The sequence below is a fragment of the Heterocephalus glaber genome, unplaced genomic scaffold (genome assembly GCF_053883595.1).
Source record: "Heterocephalus glaber isolate CG9 unplaced genomic scaffold, H.glaber_assembly_v1.0 deba00001428, whole genome shotgun sequence".
NCBI classification, from domain to species: domain Eukaryota; kingdom Metazoa; phylum Chordata; class Mammalia; order Rodentia; family Bathyergidae; genus Heterocephalus; species Heterocephalus glaber.
Genome location: NW_028258293.1, coordinates 28130564 through 28150180, shown reverse-complemented (window position 1 = coordinate 28150180; position 19617 = coordinate 28130564). Strand labels below are relative to the sequence as shown.

The window sequence follows — 19617 nt, the reverse complement described above, 5'->3', positions numbered from 1 at the left end:
CTAACCCTTCTTAGAAAGGCTGAATCATTCTGTGTGTCTGAACAGGTCCCTTGGGTTATATGTTTCTGTCCAACACAAGACCCTGTTTTGTGTCTGTGATTGGTGGTGCCCACTTCTTATTTCTGCCTAATGCCATTCTTGTGTCTTCCCTTAAGCCACGCTGCTGATGAAACAGGCCTGGCCACAGAACTCGTCTTCCTGTGGCACTGAAGGCACCTTCCACCTCCCAGTGGACACCGGGACCGAGAACCGAACTTACCAAGCGTCCTCTGCGGCTTTCAGTAAATACAGCCTGTCTCTTCCTTTCCTTGTTCCCCTTAGTTGGGACTGATTTGTTTCTTAGGAAGATAAGAAAGGGATTTTTTAAAAATGACATTTATAAGGTCCGGGGATTTAGCTCAGTGGCTCCGCTGCCTGCCTCGCAAGCACAAGGTCCCGAGTTCAATCCCTGGTACCAAAACAAAAAAGACATTTATAATATAAATACTGATTTAAGAGGTTCTTCTACCCATGTAAAAAATTGGTCTTCCTCATTCAGGAAAGATCATCCTCTTTGATCATGTACCCAGTTTCTGGGAGACACAGTATTGAGGGAGGGAGAAGGAAGTACTCACCTAGCCAAGAAGTTTGATGAGGGAAAGACTGTTACTGCATTTCATGGGAAAGGACAGAGGGCTTTCCCCCAAGACAAAGTTTCTTAACCTCAGCTCTGTTGACATCTGGGCTAGATAATTCTTTGTAGTTGGGGAGTGGCCTGTGCATTGTAGGATGTTAAGCAGCATCTCTGATCTCTACCCACTAGACGACAGTAGCCAAATGTCATTGTCACAACTAAAGATGTCTCAAAACATGGCATAACATCCCCTGGGGAGTAAAAATGCCCTCATATTAAAAAAACAAAAAACAAAACAAAACACTACCCTTGTCTATACTGCATTACAGAAGAAGATATATATATATACATGGACAGATGCCAGTTTGCCAGTGAGATTAGACCTGTTTCTCTTCAGAAGGGTAACCACTGCTATCATCTTCACGATTGTTTTTTTATTCCCCAGTACCAGGAATTGTTGAACCCAGGAGCTCACAAATGCCAGGCAAGCCCTTTACCACTGAGCTACAGCCCCAGCCCTTTAAGAAGTTTTTTTTAAATTTTGAGACAGGGTCTCACTAAGTTGCATAGGCTGGCTTCAAACTTAAAATCCTCCTGCCACAGCTTCCCAAGTAGCCAAGATTACAGATATGCACCATAGCATCTGGTCATATCTGATGTTTATTTGTTTGAGACAGGTTCTCTCTATGTAGTGCAGGCTGGTCTTGAACTCCCTGTGTAGCCCCGGCTGGCCTTGAACTCATGTCCATCCTCCTGCTTCAGCCTCCCAAGTGCTAGGATTACAGGTGTGCACCACCATGCCTGGCCTGGTCACCTCTGATTTTTAACAAGGTGGCTCCACTGAGGAAATGAGACCAGTGTTTAAAAATCACTGAATGTCATTTAAACTCTGTATAAAGAAGAATTTGGTGGCTAGGGATTTAGCTCAGTGGTGCCGCTGCCTGCCCTGCAAGCACAAGGTCCTGAGTTCGATCCCTGGTACAAAAAAAAAAAAAAGAATTTTGTGCCTTGTAGGAACTATGCAGTAGAGGAATGGTTAACTTTGGATGTGGTGAGCCCTTATCTTTCAAGTTGTGCCAACAGGGCCTGGATAAGCCCTCAGCAGGATGTTACAGTGAATTATTAGCCTACTAAGTAAGTAGACTAAACAAATTCATTGTATTTTTTCTCATTTTTAAAAATATCCAGTGCCATTTTCTCCTTGTTATCATTGTCCCGAGATGTCAAGATCAGCTTATATAACATGTTCACCTTTTAGGGAAAATGCTTTCATAATCACTTTCCCACTTACTCAGCACTATACTTCTATAATGTTATTGGGTAGATTTTCATCTCAGTTGAAAGCTGAGACTCAGAAAGGCAGTGTGCACAGTACTGCCCAACTAGTAAACAGAACTAGAAAGTAATGGCTCCCAGGTAAGATTCTGTTATGGCTTTTCTGATGAGGTTGATTTTACCCTATAAGAGAGGGATGATAAGGCTGGGGATTTAGCTCAGTGGTTCCGCCGCCTGCCTCGCAAGTGCAAGGTCCTGAGTTTGATCCCCAGTACCAAAAAAAAAAAAAGAGAGAGAGAGGGATGACAGTTGTTAGGGAGTTTTTCCAGATAACTTCAGGTAGAAATGAGTGAACATATGAAGACTATATATGTAAACTGACATATACGTATTCTCTTGGAGATCTGTACATATGGATAGAGATATGTAAAAAGGGACACCGACTATAGTATAGTACAAAGAAGCCCAGAGTTGGATTCTAGACTTGTGTTCTATGTGGCATTGGATAATTCATGTCCATACTTTGGACCTTTTGAATTATAAATTGAGAGACCTGGACTAGGTCATCTTTAAGGTTTTCTCTAGCTATCAGGCTCTTGATTCTCTCAATTTGGAGCTGTGTACCAATATGTCTTATCCCACAGGGACCTCCTCTCTTGCAGTCCTGACCAGTAGCTGGCCTTTGAGCCTTGGCTCACACATCTCCAGGGACAGGTGCTCATTCCCTCCAGAGGCAGCCCTTTTTGCAGTTTGGCAGTCTGAATAGCAGAAGGTCTTACCTTTTTATTATGTTAAAATCTTCCTGAAGTCCCATTAAATGTCCATTTGCACCAGGCCAAGTGGTTCATACATGTAATCCTAGCTACTTGGGAGGCTGAGGCAGGAGGATCACAAGTTGGAGGCCAGCCTGGGTAGTTTAGTGAGACCTTGTCTCAAAATAAAATTTTTAAAGGGCTGAAGATGTACCTTAGTAGTAGAGCACTTGCTCAGCATGTGCAACGCCCTGAATTCAATTCCCAGTGCTGAAAAAACAAAACAGAAATGTCTAGTAGTCACATCCCAGTGTCTTCCCAAACAGGCTGTCACAGTCCCTGGGAAGACCAAAATGTATCCCTTTCTTTTAAGCAAGTAATATATAGATTTGTGTGATTTTTTTTTTTTTTTAATGGAGTTGGGACTCTCACTCACAAGGCTCCTCCCAGTATTCAGATTTTGTTGCTTCTAGTGCTACAGAAAATTTAGGGCGCTTGGGCAAATACAGTTCAATTTCACCAACACTTGCTAAGCCTGTTTTTAATTAGGTCTTCCTCCTACTTATTCAATGTTCTCTTGTTTGACTACCAGCAAGGAGAATTAGGGGTCAAGGCAAGATTTAGACATAAAGCTTTGTTTTGTCCAGACATATAAATCTGATAGTCAATAAACCAATTAGTCTAAAAGGCATCTGTGATGTGAGGATCAATGCCTTTGAAGGTGGTAAGGGCTTTGCAACTCAAAATGATTTATGACACTGAAGAAAGATTGAAGAGAGGGCTGCAAAGGTTTTTGTCTTATTAATGCATATACTCTTTATTATCCTATTTGATGGAATCTAAAATTATGGTTGGGGACCTGAGAGAGACATCATAAACAAAGCCTCTTTTATAAGGCAGCACTGGGACTTGTAGGTATCGAATTCCATTCTTCTCTCTTGATACTGCCTTTAGTGAAATCGGGACACAAAGACCAATATACCGCATGCCCAAGATTAGACTGCAGAGAGTTTTAACTCAGAAGGAGGTCTGCCCAGGGCATAGTAAACCCTGAACTCTGGACTCGGCTCTTACTGATTTGCTGTGCAATGTTGGGAAAATTACTGCCCTCCTGGGCTCTAGGTTCTTCCTCTAAAGGAGACAGGGTAGAATGCAAGCCTCTGATATGCTTAAAGCATAGCATTCCAAAGTCCTAAGTGACCTTCGGCTGTAGAATTCTTTTCAGAGTAGTTAGGCTTCCAGTGAGTGAGTTGAGTCTAAGATTATTTGGGTAAAAATCATATGAGTTTTTTTTTTTTAACAAGCCCATTGGCACTGGGCATGGTGGCGCACTCCTGTAATCCAGCACTTGGGAGGCTGAGGCAGGAGAATGGCCAGGACTTCAAGGCCAGCATGGGCTGCATAGTGAGTTCAAGGCCAGCCTGAACTACATATCAAGACCCTGTCTCAAAAGAAAAAACCAAACTCAACAGCTTCTTTTACTTTGACACACATAGTAATAAATACCCAAGGTTGCCCAGGCCACAGCCCTGGGAAAATTGTCAGTGGTCCCCCAGGATATGGACAAGACCTTTGGTCTTTTGTAGAAAGTCCTCTGAAGTGATGTGCTCATGAAATTACTATTGGGAAAAAAAATTACTGTTGAGCTACTCATAAACTTAGAATGCCAACCCCAGAAAGGCCCTCTGAAATTATCTAGTACAAATGAGGCTATTCCTGAGAGAGAGGAAGTGAGTTGACTCTTCAGGAGCCCAGGGTGGAGGCCCCTGGCAGTTTCTGCAGCCTCGCGTAAGATCCTCTGGACAAATGGCAACCTCGAAAACCATTGTGGTTGGAGGAAGTGCCACTGCCAGTAGCCTCTTTTAGCATCTACTTCTTCTCTCATCTGTGAATGCTTTTGTTGCCTTGGAGAACGCCAGGATCCTCTCTACCTCTGCAGTTCTGCTTCTCCTGTCCCAAACTGTCAGACAGTCAAGCAGGGCTGCCTCCTACAGTGGCATTGCTTTCTCTGCCAGGAGTGTTTTGGCTGCTGATTTATATTCTGAGTGTGTGTGTCTCATTTCATAACATGAAGAGAAAGAAACATTCTCAGACAAGGTTATTCTTAGATGTGGAAACCAAAATCTATTGCAGTCTCTTGGAGCCTTTTGATTTTCCTCAGAGGGACAGTCCCAACTCTTTGTAAGCTGGTTGTCCTTGTGGCCATAGAGGGGGTGGTATACCTTCCCTGGGCAAGATAAAAATTTCAGAACACATCCTCCAGGAGAATAAAGGAAAGTCACCAGCATTGATGGTGACTTGTTAACTTTAAAGAATCATAAAATCATAGCACTTTAACCATAAAATTTTAGAATCTCAGCTGGGTATAGTGGTGTATGCCTGTAATCCCAGCACTCTGGGAGCCTGAGGCAGGAGGATTACAAATTCAAGCCCAACCTGGGCAACTTAGTGACTTAACAGGACCTTGCCTCAAAAAAAGGGGGGGTGGGGGCTGGGGATGTGGTGCAGTATGAAGGCCTTGGTTCAATCCCTAGTAGTGTTTGTTTGTTTGGTTGGTTGGTTGTTTTTTTGAGACAAGATCTTGCTATGTAGTTCAGGCTGACCTTGAACTTACTAGGTAGCCCAGGCTGGCCTTGAACTCATAGCGATCCTCTTGCCTCAGCCTACTGACTACTGGGATTACAGGCATGCAATAAATATAAGTTTAATAGTATAGATGAGCAGGGGAAAAGAAATAAGCAGAAGTCAATATTTGATTTTCATCCTTATCACTTTTTCTAGGGTCCCTCTAACTTGATGTAAACTTACAATTTTCAAGGAAATTCCTATTCCACTCCCATTTTATCATAAATAAATTGAATAGTTTTTCTGTTTGTATGATAAAACAGGAAAGGCTGTTACATTTGAATGGAAAAGACACTCCATTTGTGATCAGTGTCACACAAAATCACATTCCCATCAGAAAACACAAACATCAACATCACAAAACTAAAAATACACAGGAGATGAATACCATTCAATAAATATGCAAGCTACTTCAGTCTCCCCAAAAAAGGACCAATACTTCAAAAACCATAAAGAAAACCCCTGTCCATTTCCAAGTAACCCAAGTAGAAGAGACAGCAAGATGCCATGCATGCTATTTTACCCCTCCCCTGGCCCTTCACTACTTAGAATCTCCACAGAGACTGAAAATGGGACTCATTTCTTCTCGAGGGAGAACAAATTCACTGATACCTTTGGGCAATATCTCGTTTCTCAGACACCCTGGCTCTATACCTAGTTCTGCTTCCAAAGCCTCTTCACATTGTTCTAGGTAAGACTTGGGATCTGTTCCATTAAGATGGGCCATATAAACTAGGAGTTTCATCTTGCTGGTTTCAGCATGGGCCCTTGGACCCCACAGGAACTCATAGTGAGCAGGATCACTGTTAGGAATCTGCTGGTACATCAGGTACTCTTCCCGTACTAAATCCTCAGTGATGAATTTCCGGGCTTCCTCAAAATGAATGTGCTCAGACTGAGCTAACATGTCCCATCTTTTCACTTTTTTGGTTAGATCCTCCTCACTGATACGGTTGCCCTCTATGAAGATTAGAGACAGGACGAATATAATGATGTCGATTTGTCGAAAGAACAATTCTTTCATCATCGCCATCTAGTATCCCACTGTATGTAAGACCCAAAATGGGGACTAGCTCATATATGTTGCCAGAGTGATTCACTTTCCTGATTTTAATGCCAAAGCCCAGACACATGGACTCACAGAGTTCCCAAAAGTTCAGAGGGAAGTTGTTACGGTAATCAAGGGGCAGAACATGCAGCATTTCTTTCATGGTGACCTGCTCCTTCTTCTGATACTTGTGGAACAGAAATGACACCAACTTACACAACTTGGCATTTAGGAGCACATTTTGCACGATGTGAGATAAGTGTATGTCCTACAAGGAGCTTGAGCCCTCACAGGATTGACTCCTTTGACTGGAAGTCATGAGGACAGCAAGAACTTGTTGAGGATCAGAAGCCTTCAAATCTCCAGTGCTGGAAAATAGAGTGCTGAGCAATAGCAATTCAGCTGCTCGAAGAATCCAAACCCTGATTTTGAAAAATCACAACTGAGAATTCTCCACTGCACAGTGCAAGGCTAGCAACAGAGGAAGGAATGGGTTATTTTCAGTCTCAACCTGGATTGTGGCCTTCTCTCTCACCCTCAGCCCAAAAATTAGAATCTTATAGTCCTGTAGTCTGTGTTAGATGTTGGAACAGCCCATAGTATTACAGTTTTATTTCCTGTCTCTTATAGTTTTTCAGACCAGTTTCTGTTCAAATATCCCTGTGAAGGAAGCTTGTTATCTCTCAGTGGAAGAGAGAAAACAATAATAGCTAACCTATATGAAGTGCTTATAGTATGTTAGGCACTATGGTTAGTGCCTTGTACTTATTTAATGTGTTTATCACAAGAACCCACCATCCCCATTTTACAGGCAGGGAAATGATGTACTCTACAGTTAAGTACTCTGCTATTAAGTAGCAGAGCTGAAGCTTGGACTCAGGCTGTCACTTGTCTTCTGATTGCTCGTCACCACTGCTCTGTGCTGTAGCACTTTCAGAGAGAGGCATCTTTTGATTCTGAGTAGATTCTCCAAATCTTTTTTTGTTTTGATATGTTTATTTTGCAGCCCTGGGGATTGAACCTAGGGCCTTGTCCGCCCTAGAGAAGCACTCTAGCACTGAGCTACATCCCACAACCCCTTCACACCTTGTTTTATTCTTTTAAATCAGGGGCCAGCAGACTTTCCTGTAAAGGGCTAGATAATAGATATGGTAGGTTTTGGGGGCCATATGGTCTTCATAACTACCATTGTAACAGGAAAGTAGTTATTCTATAGTGGGTGTGTTACGTTGAAGCTTTATTTACCAAAACAAGCTGCAATTACAGAAATTTTTAATAGTGTGAATAAAAGATTTTGTGGAAAAACAAATCTGGGAAACATAATCTCATATATCCATATTTTAGAGATCCACCATTCACCCTAACATTTTAAGGACTTCTCAGGATCATAGAATTGTAAAACCAAATCTGTTTATCTCTATTTTACATTGCTAATTAACAAACTTAGGGAACCTTGGAACTTCCCTCCTGTCCCCTCTCTCCCAAAACAACTATTAAGATCCTTAGAATTGATAGTCTGATGCACACCCTTGGTCATGCCTGTCTTGAGAACCTCCTTTGTTTCACAGAGAAGTAAACTGAGTCCCTGAGGTGAAGCATCCATCAGATGACTCCTTCTAGATGTCTGCAAACCTAGACTCCCTCTTCCCCCATGATACCTGCTTTTCTTCCTGCAACTACATCTCATAATTAGCTCTGCAATTTAGAAGCCTTGAGGAATCTGCTCTAGACTTCTCCCTCAACTGATGTGCACTCCCACTTCCAGTTAATTTCTACTTCTTATCAATCCTGCCCTCTCTCTCTTTTTTTTTTTCTCTTGGTACCAGGGATTGAACTCAGGACCTTGTGTGGTGTCACTGAGCTAAATCCCCGGCCCCGATCCTTTAATGCATCCTTTCCACTTCATCCTCAGTGTGACTCATTTCCCAAACAAATTTGGTCACAAAACCAGTTTTTCATAGAAGAAGCTATGGATTCTTCAGTAGGAGAGGACAGGGCACCCTTGGTGGCAACTGAACAGCAGCTGTCATATCCTCCTCAGTCACTGGGGCACAGAATGTCATACCAAAGCTGTGTTGTGAACTGGGATTTGGGCCCATGTGGTAGCTTGCTTTTACTTGGAGTTAGGGTAGACCCAGGATCTCTAGACACATGGAATTTTAGTTAAGGGATCTTCATTCTCAGCCTCCTGTTTTATAAAATAAGAAATTCAGGCCCAGATAATTTGGTGGTTATCATCCAAATTAGAGGGAAAGCTAAATTAAACCCTAGATCTCTTCTCTTCCAATAAAGCTCCTCTCCACTCTGCAACCCATCCCCTTCTTGCAGAAACAGCTCCTTGGAGCTGAAGGAGTCCTTGGTGAACATCTCGCAGGCAAAAGAGCTGAACCAGAAAGGTTCATTGATGTCAGCCAGCCCCACCAAGGGTGGGACCTCAGGGAAGAAGCTACCCCAGCTCCTCTACACTGGGGCTTCAGTGCTAAGGTCCCTGACATTGTCCCTTCAACTCAGAACAGTTAGGGTCTTTAGGAGTTCCTAAAATAATCTGTCCTGTCTGAGCTTCAGGTTATTTGAGAGAATTAGAAATCACTTAATGATTATCTGATGTCACAAGACAATTCCATCTGGGGACTCTGTAAGGACAGTCTTGTTCCTGAGTGACGTGTGATTCACATTCTTTCTGTGAACATAAGATCTGACTCTTTTTCCAGGGGACTCAAAGGTAGTACAATTTGTTTGCATGGCCAGTTGTGAGCTTCTGAGGGCCTGATCTCTCAGCCCCAGCTTTTGTCTATGCTTTTGGGGTACAGACATGGCCTGAGTTCCACGACAGTGTGAAATGTTGTGATCCCTCACATCGGACCTTTAGGGCAGAGGTGACCCTCCTCCAAGCCCCAGAAGAGGCAAAGCCAGCTCTGAAGATTTTAGTATCCCAGAAGATGAAGATCTCTGAGTGGTATTTTATATGGCCCTTTTCCCTTCAGACTCAGTAGGCAGGAGCCAAATATTGTCAAGGGAAGTCCATAAAAGGAGAAAAAAAAAAATAGGCAAGACTCAGGGGAAATTTTTGCAAGGCAGAGAAAGACATGACCAGCAACAGAAAATACCATGGAGTGCTGAGTGAGGAGTCATAAAAAGCAAGAAGTAGAGAGTAGGTTAAGGGACTTCCGTCTATGTGCACCTCCCCTTTTCACAGACAGCTCAGAACCCCAGGCTATCAGAGCTGAGAGGGTCCTATAAGAGACCATCTGGTTCCACTCTCTTATTTTATAGTTGAGAGCCCTGAAACCTAGAGAAACAAAAGATGCCCAGAGTCATCCATGCAGCCTTGTGCACCAGGATTGAGGGAGCTGCCTCTGGGCCCAGGACTCACTGGGTGGAGCCCTGTTGTCTCGTTTGTTTCTCATCTGTTTCCAGCCTGGATTCAGCCCATCTTTGTCTGGGGGATTATGACTAGGACCTGCTACCTTCCAACAGTGCTGTTCTGCCAACTAACTGGAGGTCTCTCTTACTGCCTTGGTACAGGATATACTGCGGGGACACCATACAAGGTCCCACCAACCCAGAGTAATACTGCTCCACCCCCTTACTCCCCATCACCCAACCCCTATCAGACGGCCATGTATCCAATCAGAAGTGCCTACCCCCAGCAGAACCTGTATGCCCAGGTAGGTACACATGGAGGCCTGGGCCTACCTCTTCACAGGTAGAGGAGCCTCCAGCATAGGTGGAGTGGGTGGGTAGGGTGGGGCAGGGTGAGAAAGAGAGAAGAGTTCATGGGTCTCTCCAGCTGTCACTGTGGCATCATTGAAACAATATTCCTGCACTCTGCCCATTCCTTCACTCCACCTCAATCCCCAGAGGGGTAAGGCATAAAGTCACTAAGATTAACAGGGACCAGAATATCAGAGGGGCATGGGACATCTAGCTCAACTCCTTTGTTAAACAGGCAGGGAAGCAGAGACCCAGAGAGGGGAAAGCTTGTCCAAGGTCACACAGAGAGCCATTGGGTGAGTCAGGATAAGGCACTCATATACAGTATCTTGGTCTTCTCTCTCCACTCTCACTCTGCCTTCCTCGATACACTTATAAATCAGGAAGGAGAACAGTGCCTAGGCTCTGCTACTTGTGCCTTTTATATTGACTCTAGGCAAGTTATTCTCTGTGCCTTGCGGCCCCATCTGGACTCCCTCAGCTGGAGTAACACATTGTCCTAGTGTGACAGTTATACATGAGGTATAAGTGGCAAAAGTACTTTTTTATTATAAAAAACAAAGGAAAACAGAGTTGAGATCAATTTTTCTGGTTTGTAGTAAGCTGCCTTGGACAATACTCTCGGGATACAGCGAGACTCTTCTCATTGTTCAATAGAAAGATTTGAGAATCTCTGGATTAAAATGATCTTGGGGGCATCTGTGTACTCTTCCCAGGGGTCAGCAGCCCAGTGGGCTGTTGTGGCAGGAAACAGCCAGGTAATCTGGGCAGGCCATTTTCTCCATCCTCACCTTTTGGCCTAAGGAGAAATAGACAGTAAGAGACATATTGGGAAGTGCTAGCCATTGATATTTTCCAGTTTGGAAACTGCCAGTACTACCACCAGTGTAATAATACCACTGATAACCCTTCAGCATATATGCCTAGTGCTCTGGGGTTCCCCAACCCCATTCTTGTGCTTAGAATCTGATTGACTGTACTCTCTGCCTTTCCATTTTAGGCAGCTATAAGAGAATATTGCTGTAAAACATAAACAGTAAAATGCTCACACCAAAAAAAAAGAAAAGAAAGAAAAATGCTAACACCAGAGAAAAAGGAGTAGAGCTCTTATCCTGTTAGGTAATCATAGCAGCTCTAGGGGCAGAGCAGGACAAGGGAAGGGCCAACATTGAATGGACCAGTCATGGAGTAAGGCAAAGGAGAGCTGCAGCTGGGACCTAGACTTGTGTCCCTGAACCAGTGGTTCTCTCACCCCCCATTCCTTAGGGCCTGGGAAATACAGGGACCCCACCCTCACCCCTACCACCTCTCCAAGAGCCCATGTGACCTCAGCCTCTTTCCTCCAGGGAGCCTACTACACACAACCAGTGTACGCTGCTCAGCCCCATGTCATCCACCACACCACGGTCGTCCAGCCCAACAGCATTCCCTCTGCCATCTATCCAGCTCCTGTTGCTGCCCCTAGGACCAACGGTGTGGCCATGGGCATGGTCGCGGGCACCACCATGGCGATGTCAGCAGGTGAGGGCAGCATCTGCCTCAGCATTCATCCCTCTCCAGGAACTCCAGTGGAGCAGAGAAGAGAACATTCACGGAACTGACTGTAGCATAGCATGAGAAATCCTGTGCTGGGGACCCAGAGGAAGGACTCTGTAAATCTGTCACAGGGATGAGGACAGTTTCACCAAGAAGGGCATAGTGAACAAGGCCTTAAAGGATGAACAGAGGCTAAGCAGAGACATGAAAGAGGGAAGGGCAGAGCGGGCAGAAAGAATGTGAGGGTGGCACATTCACAGAATGAAGACGGCCTAGCTCTTACAGGATGGGAGTGGAAAGGCAGTGGGTCCAATTGGCAAGGATAAGAGTGAGTCCTGACCCTGGAGGATAAGGGATGTAGCAAAGGGCTTTATACAGGGGAAAGGAAGGCTTGTGTTTGACATTCTCTCTGGCTGCAGACTGGTGGCAGGATCAGAAGGGGAAAGGCTAGAAGCAAGTAGGCAGCGAAGAGCTGTCAGGGCAGTTAGAGGGAGAGATGATAACACTAGGACTCTGGTGGCCATGAGGGACCCAGAAAAGAAGGTGCAAGAGTGGTGTTATTTAGCAGGCAGCAGCATAAGGCCCTGTCCCATAATGAATTATAAGGGATGAAAGAATCAGGAGGCCCTTAAGACCCATTGATAGCTTATGTCAGAAACCAGACCAAAGCACTGCCCTTAAGGAAGCTTGAGGATGAGGGTGGAGAGCACAACTTTAGAAAGGTCTTTGGATGAGTTAACACCAGAGAGGAACATGAGCATTCCCTTGATGGGCCAGGGAAGACCAGGGGGATGTGACCAACTTGTAGAGACCTAAGTCTTAACCATTGAGGTGACTACCTGAGGAAGAGACTGCCAGGAGCAGAGTGGGCATTTGAATTTTATTCCACTCCTTACATTCAAAAGCTTCTGGATACCTACCCTGTGCCAGCCATGCATGCCCTTCAGGTTGTAGGGACCAGATACCCGTAACTCAGACCAGAGTCCTACCCTTAAGGAGCATACAAGTTAGTACGGGAGATATAGCCACAGACACCAGCTGTTATTGCCGTGTGTGCGCAGTAAGTGAAGCATACAAAGAAAAGGGGACTTTGAAAGAATAGTGCTTGATTCTTTCATCCAGCATCTGAAAAGGTCCCCCTTAGGGGATGAAGCCCTGAAAAGTGGGGAAGGGAGAGTGGTTCATCAAGCAGGGGAGCAGCCATGCAAAAGACCATTCTCTTCATTCCTGTACCCTGGAGTGGCCTCTTCAGGTTTCCTTTTCTCTCTCTGGATACTCAGGTACCCTGCTGACTACACCCCAGCACACTGCAATTGGGGCACACCCTGTCTCCATGCCAACATACAGGGCCCAAGGAACCCCTGCGTACAGCTACGTGCCCCCGCACTGGTAAAGCCTACGGCCCATCCAAGTGAGTGGGGCCCATGGGAGGGGGAAACATACAGGGACCACCTCAGAGCCCCTGACTTGAGTGTGGAGCACAGATGTCACAAGGGCAGAGTTACCACTTGCTTCCCTGCTCCAAGGTCTTGGGGTGAGTTGACTCCTAGCAAGAAATGCAGTCATTCTCATGACCGGAAGGCTGTGACCAGCTTGTAGAGACCCAAAATTTTAAAGAGCCTGTGTTATCACTCAGAATATTTTGACACATGCAGGAACTGTAGGAGTCCAAGGATGTTCCTAAATTCTCTTTTCTATGGCAGCATCTCCCCTGCCCTCCTCCAGGGACTCTTGGCACCAGAACACAACTTCCACAAGTGGGGAGCAAACATCTTCACTAGGAAGGCACCAAGAGCCCTGTTTAGGGCTCCCAGTTGAGGGGATGAGGTCCAGAGCCTTCTCAAAGTGGACCATGTGATATCACTGTCATTAATGGTTCCCCTCTCTCCCCAGATCTGGAGTCACACATTGTATGCAACTACTCAAGTCTTACACCGGTGCTGGAGCAGCTCCCTAGCAGCACCACTTCTATTTGCAAGAAGAGATGAATGGAAGTGCAAGGGTCACTTTATGCATCTTTAATGGTTTTGGTTTTTATTTTTAGTTTTGTAAAAGCTGCTTTTTCTAATCTCCTGCCTCTCCCCCATTGCCCTCTCTTAGCTGCTTCCCTTCCAGCTCTACTCCCTTCTCCTACCTGACCAGGCCACATCCCCTTTGCACTTCTTTTCTTCCCCAAGTATCCTGTCCTCAGGACCCCAGTCTAGTGGCAAGCAGACAGTGAGTTTGTTGCAATGGTTGAAATGAAGGCTGGGCTTCTCTGGAAAACCATAAACAGATGTGGCCCTCAGGTCTGGAGTGGGAACTCAGAGCTGTTGAACGGGCCACATCTCTGGGCAAATTGTTTCTTTTCTGGGTTTTCTTAAGATAATTCAGGACATTATCATGTCCTTACACAAATGAACTGATGAAATGTCTTCTGAGAACCATCACAACAAACCAAGAATAAAACCATCTGATTATATAGGAGCTACTTTAGCAGTGTCATACCCTAGGCTGAGAACCTGGGAAAACAGTCTTTGGGAGAATTTGGGGAAGGGTGGGGGGAGGGAGGGCACTGTGGGCAAGGAGAGTGAAGAAGGGGAAAGATGTCCTTGCCCTGATGGCTTTGGTTTGAAAGATCTCTGGCCATAATGTTTGGGCCTGGACCTTCTGATTTGCACAGCAATGTTAACTGACCTGGCACTTCCTCAAAAGGTGATTTTGACTTCAGACCTGCCAAGCAGCTGCAGGGTGGCGGGATCCCAGTATCCCGAGGCCTTGGAAGGCCAGGTGCCCTGCATAGTTCAGACCTCGGCCTCTGAGCCCTCATGGACCCACTCTGATGAGGAGCTTCCTCCTGATTAGAGTGGGGACCTGTGACATTTCTCTCCCATTCCCTTCTGCCCTTCTCCCAGTGCCAGGGGTCACCTGTCTGTGTCGGTCTGGGAGGCTGACAGGCAGGCCAAGCTTTTGGTTACCTTGTGCCATTCATGGCCAGAGTGAAGGAACCACATTCCAGGTGGGTGCTGGCAGCTCTGAAGGTCAGGGTAGTGAAGGAAAAGCAATAGCAATAAACATTTCATAGACTCATGGAACTGAAGGGACCTTAGCAATCATCTCATCCATTTCCCTATTTGACACATGAGGAAATTGAGGCCGAGAGAAGAGGAAAAGACTTCCCTAGATCTCACAGTAAATTAGCATTAAATGCAGGCTTCCTACCTAGTGGCATGTTGCCTACAAAAATGTACCTAGGGATGGATTGGCTTGGTTTTATAAAAATTAGGTCATCAGCGCCCACACCTGGTGAGCTCCGGAATGACCTCTGGGCTCTTGTTTGTGCTTTTTGCCCCCATGGACTGCAAAGGCAGTGGGGGTTGAAGACAGGGCAGAGGCCATATAGGGGCAGATGGCAGAAACAGAAATTGCAAATGAAGAAACAGCATTTGGAAATTCTGTGAAGACATCTGGAACTTCATCCTGTACCTGGCTCCACCCCTAGGAAAAGGAGCAGGTGGGCTGGCAGAAAAGGAGAGGCCATGCTTTTAGGACAATAGCCCCTCGTCCTGAAGAGAGGAAGGGAGGGGGAAGCATCAGGAGAGGAGCACAAGGATGAGGCCCAGCAGACATTGGGCTTATCTGGGAGAAGAGGGACCCCTGGGACAAGAAGGCCCTTGCTAGTCTCAGCCAGGAGCCTGGATTACCCAGCACTATCCTTCTGTACCCAGCACTTAGCTGGGCCAGCAGCCCCTCTGGGGTGGGGCAGGAACATTTTACTGTAAAAAATGGGATCACTGACAATATTTGGGACTTTTAAATAACTATCTTCATTTTAAATTCATGTAAATTTGGACATACCTTCCCCCTACCTCCCATGTTCCCGTAATGGAAGAAAGACATCGGGAAACCTTTGGGCTAGAAGGACCTTGGAAGTTGTCTGGCTGTTCCCAGGAGGTCAGAGCCCATCACCAACCTGGGCCCAGAGTCAGGAGTTGAGGAGCCCATCTTCCAAGGAACTTCAGGACCAGTAAGAGAAAACCCAGCTGTTTTGAGTGGTCTTTTGGGGGTGCTGGTGAGGTTTCATTTTAAAACAACAAAGTTTGCCAGTGTTAATCCTTTTTTTTGCAAATACCTCTTCCCACACTCTTTGAGATGTAAAGGTGGGTGAAGGCTCTTCTAGATTATGTCATATGTGTTTGAAAATGCCAAAATAATAATGGTGATAATAATAATAGGAAACTTTTGCATTTGTCTGGTGCTTCATAGATTTCAAAGCACTTCACAGCCTTTAACTTACTGGCCCTAAGAGGAGAGAAACAGGGTCATTTAAAACACCCATTTGAAAAATAAGAAAACGGGCTCTAGAAGGAAAGGAAATGGGCCCAAAGTGAGCTGAATGCTGGGATCTTGACAGACCTCCTGGCCCCTGCTGCCTCCAGGTGGGCTGGGTGGAACAGAAAGGAGGAAAGAAAGGAAAGGCCCTAGGGATGACCTTGTAACTTCTATTCTTCCTACACCAGTAGGTAAAAACTGGCATCTGTACCTCACAGCTTTCAAAGCAGTTTAACATACATCATGTGGCTTAACCCTGAGAAATGGAGATTATTCCTACCATTTGATCCACAAGGAAAGCCAAGGCTCAGAAAAGTGAAGTGACTTGCTAAGAAAGCGACAGAGCCACTTGTATCCTGGGCTCTCAGCTGTCTTTCCCTCCAGCCTGACCCTCACACAGGCTCATCTACTGAAGCATCCACACCTTGTCTTAGCCCCTAGTTGCATATGTCCTTCAAGATCAAAGGGAAGCCCCAAGGTGGAGGTAAGGCATTGAGAGGCTGTGGTCTGCAGGAATCAGGTCTAGGACACTTTTTCAGTGAGAGCACTGGAGCCCCAATTCAACCTGCCTCAACCTCTTGTTCTGGTGGAGATCCACAAGCCCAGCCAAGCTTGGGGAGTCACTACAAAGGACTGAGCCCAGGAGAGCAGGGCAATGTGTGTCCTGGCAGGTCACAGGAAGAAGATTCTGTTGGTACCATCCAAAGATTCTGAATGTCCCAGTGATCAAGCTGGACAGAAGGTCAGCTGGAAAGACCATGTCATATTAGGAGGTGGGCAAGTCAGAGAGGACAAAGGACATGCCCACATGACCTAGCTGCAGCACTAGCCACTACAAACATCTCTCCTTCCCATGCCACTGTCTCTCCCCAGATCAACACCTTGGTGGCTAGGGCTAGCGGTAAAAGTGGTTCCATTTACCTCTTGGCTTGGCTTTCCCTACTACTACCTGACTCTTATCTTCACCAGCCTGGGGCCCAGAAGTTTGGAAGCTGGATTGCCTCCAAGTAGTGAAAGCCTGAAGCATAATCTTTTGTCACACTTAAAAAAAAAAAAAAAAGAAAAAGAAAAAGAAACTCCCATGGGATGGAGCAGTTGCTATTCCTTCTCATTCTCCTGGCAACAACCCTGATGTGCATCTCCCCTCCCCTGAATATGCAACGAGGCCACATGTACCTGTCCAGAGCTTTATTGGTATGCAAAGTACTTGGACATTGATTGCCAAAATTTATAGATGAAAAAACTAATGCTCAGAGAGTTAAGAGACTTGACAACACACATAAGTGAAAGAGCCATGATTTGAACTCCTAAATGCTCTATTCTTTCTGTTGCCACATGATAGGTCTCTGAGTGGCAAGCTTGAAGAAGGGAAGGGCTACCTCTCTGCCCCACACAGAAGGAGAATTTAGGGAAACCTGAGAAGCTCAGTTCTCTCAGTTGAGCAGATTTTTAAGAACTTCTGCTTTGGTTTGGACCTGTGATGTGCTCTGGAGACCCAGAGGCATATCCAGCTGTTAGCACAGAAAGCATGAGAATTTGCAACAAAGGCCTAGCTTGAACACAACACTTGAGGGCACAGTGCCCAGTATTGAAGAATGTTCAAGGGCAGCACCAGGCACTCTTCTCTTGAAAGACCCAGGCATCTTTATCTTTTGGATACCTAGTACTCTGGCTTTCTGATTGAGGGCCTACCTGCTGTCTAGATCCAGTAAGTTGGCATTTTAGATGGACCTGGCATAATGGGGTCCCTAGCCTTGCTTTTTCATGAAAGACACTGAATTAAGTAAGCTCCATACCTCCTCATTCTTCAGGCCACCCAGATTGTTCCAGATTTGAGCTATCCTCCCAGATATCTGAGGTTGCTTCCTTGAAGGGCTTGCTTTGTTCTGAATGGGCTTCAGAAATGAATCATGTGGAGCATAAAAGTAAGACAAGCCCCTTTGTCTGCAAGTTTTGACATCCTCATTGTGCAGACAGGACATAGCTAGTGAGGCATTAGCTGAACCAGGTCTGGGCCCTTGCATATCAAATCCCTGGGTCTGCTTTATGGAGGGAGGAGACAGGCCCCACCCACTCTGGGCCCTGGCTTGAATCATTCATCAGCATGGTGGGACCCTTCAAATGCAAGAGTATGCGTATGTGAAAGCTTTTTTTTTCCATTCTTTAATACTACCACTTAGCTACATGATGTGTGGGCCCCAGCTTGTTGTCAAATGGAAATTCAGAGAGGGGCAGCTGGGTAGTAGAGTGGGAAAGGGGAAAGAAGGCTCCTTGCTGGTGTCCAGGCCCTACCCACCTGTGAAAGGCAGTTCACTGGAGGAATTCCAGGTAGGCTGAGGGGGCAGATCCCACACCTGAGCCTCAACACACTCAGGCTTCTGTGGGTATGCCAAATTGGCTGCAGGGCTTGTCCTTTACCCATCGTGTCCCCCCTTTTAGAAAGCTCCTTTGAAATTCAGCATTATGTTGTTCCAAGACCCAGCCTTCAAAAGTCCTGGCAGGCTAGCTTCAACATTCCATGGTCGGCCAGGTCTTTAGCTCAGTGGTGCCACCGCCTGCCTCGCAAGTGGAACGTCCCGAGTTTGATCCCCGGTACCAACATTCCATGGTCACCTTTGCCTGAACCAGGGTAGGTCCCACTTCCTCAACTTCGCCAGTGAGTATTTCCTGTCATGCATGCTCTTGAGTCCAGCCCAGAGGCCAATTTAAGAACACAGTTGAGACTGTCACTAAGCCAGAGAAGGACATAACAACACCTGCTTCCTGTGGCTGCCTGGCTACTAGGTATCCTTGCTGTGGAGTGAGTTTCTACCCATTCCAGCCCTGGTAGAAGGAGGATATTCCTTCCTGAAGAGAACAGATGTAAGCACGTTGCAGATAAGTACCAGCCCATGGGAATCAGGTGAAATCAGCTTTGGGCCTGACCCCAGCAGGACCAGCATCCTTCAGGCTCCTGTCTTCCTCCTGATGCATGAGTTAGGAAGAGTTGAATGGGTCAGTCCAATTATCTAGATCGGTATTGTAACTCAAATTCCCCCTTAGCCAGGGGGAGGTAAGGTTAGGTCTCCAGTATCTTGGAGTTGTCTGTGATGATCTTCATAGGCCGGGGTGTTTCCCCTTCCCGACTTCTGCATCCCTCTTTCATATCACATGACAGAAGCCTGTTCTCATGGCATGTAACATCCCTGTGAAGAAAGCGTTGTATATGATTTTGTATTTTTTAATTCATTTTAATCTACAGGTTGGAATCTAATTTTTAAATTTATTGGAACTCACATTTTAAAAAGAAATAAAAACATTTAAAATAATAATAATAATAATAAACCTTTGACCGGTGTCTTCCAAGTAGTTTGATCCAAGAATTTATAGGTGTTTTCAAAACACAACCTGGAGTGTAAAGATTGGAAAGCCCCATGGCCTCGCTTGTGTGTATGAAGTGTAAACCTGGTTTTGTTTTGTTGTTTTGGATTCTTTTGGGTTTTGTTTTGTTTTGAAGATCAGATAGTGATCACTATGAAAGACTGAAGCCAAGAGTTTGTAACTATGATATTTACTGTAAGCTGTAGAACATTCAATAACTATTAAAAAAGTTTCCAAAAAAAAAGCCCTAGGTGACCAGACTGAGTGGTTCTTGTGGGGAGGGAGGCTCAGAAAGACTCCTCTTGGGCCAGGCAGTCCCCGGGGTTCTTGCCACGTTGATTCTAAGCTTGTTTCGAACTGCTGAGAAATTCCTGTGCTCTATC

At 45.6% G+C, this 19617-nt stretch overlaps 1 protein-coding gene across 3 annotated transcripts in view; it reads left to right on the top strand.

Moving 5' to 3' along the window:
• The window catches only part of Fam168a (family with sequence similarity 168 member A), a 178566-nt gene extending 159086 nt beyond the window's left edge, over positions 1-19480 (top strand). For all 3 annotated transcript variants that reach the window (XM_004863267.4, XM_013064983.3, XM_087211928.1), the window contains 5 exons: positions 156-281; positions 9839-9981; positions 11374-11548; positions 12844-12974; positions 13457-19480. In XM_004863267.4, the coding sequence (XP_004863324.1) occupies positions 156-281; positions 9839-9981; positions 11374-11548; positions 12844-12956 (557 nt within the window). In that variant the 3' untranslated portion in view covers positions 12957-12974; positions 13457-19480. The remainder of the gene's footprint in view (positions 1-155; positions 282-9838; positions 9982-11373; positions 11549-12843; positions 12975-13456) is intronic.
• The last annotated feature ends 137 nt before the right edge of the window (positions 19481-19617 follow it).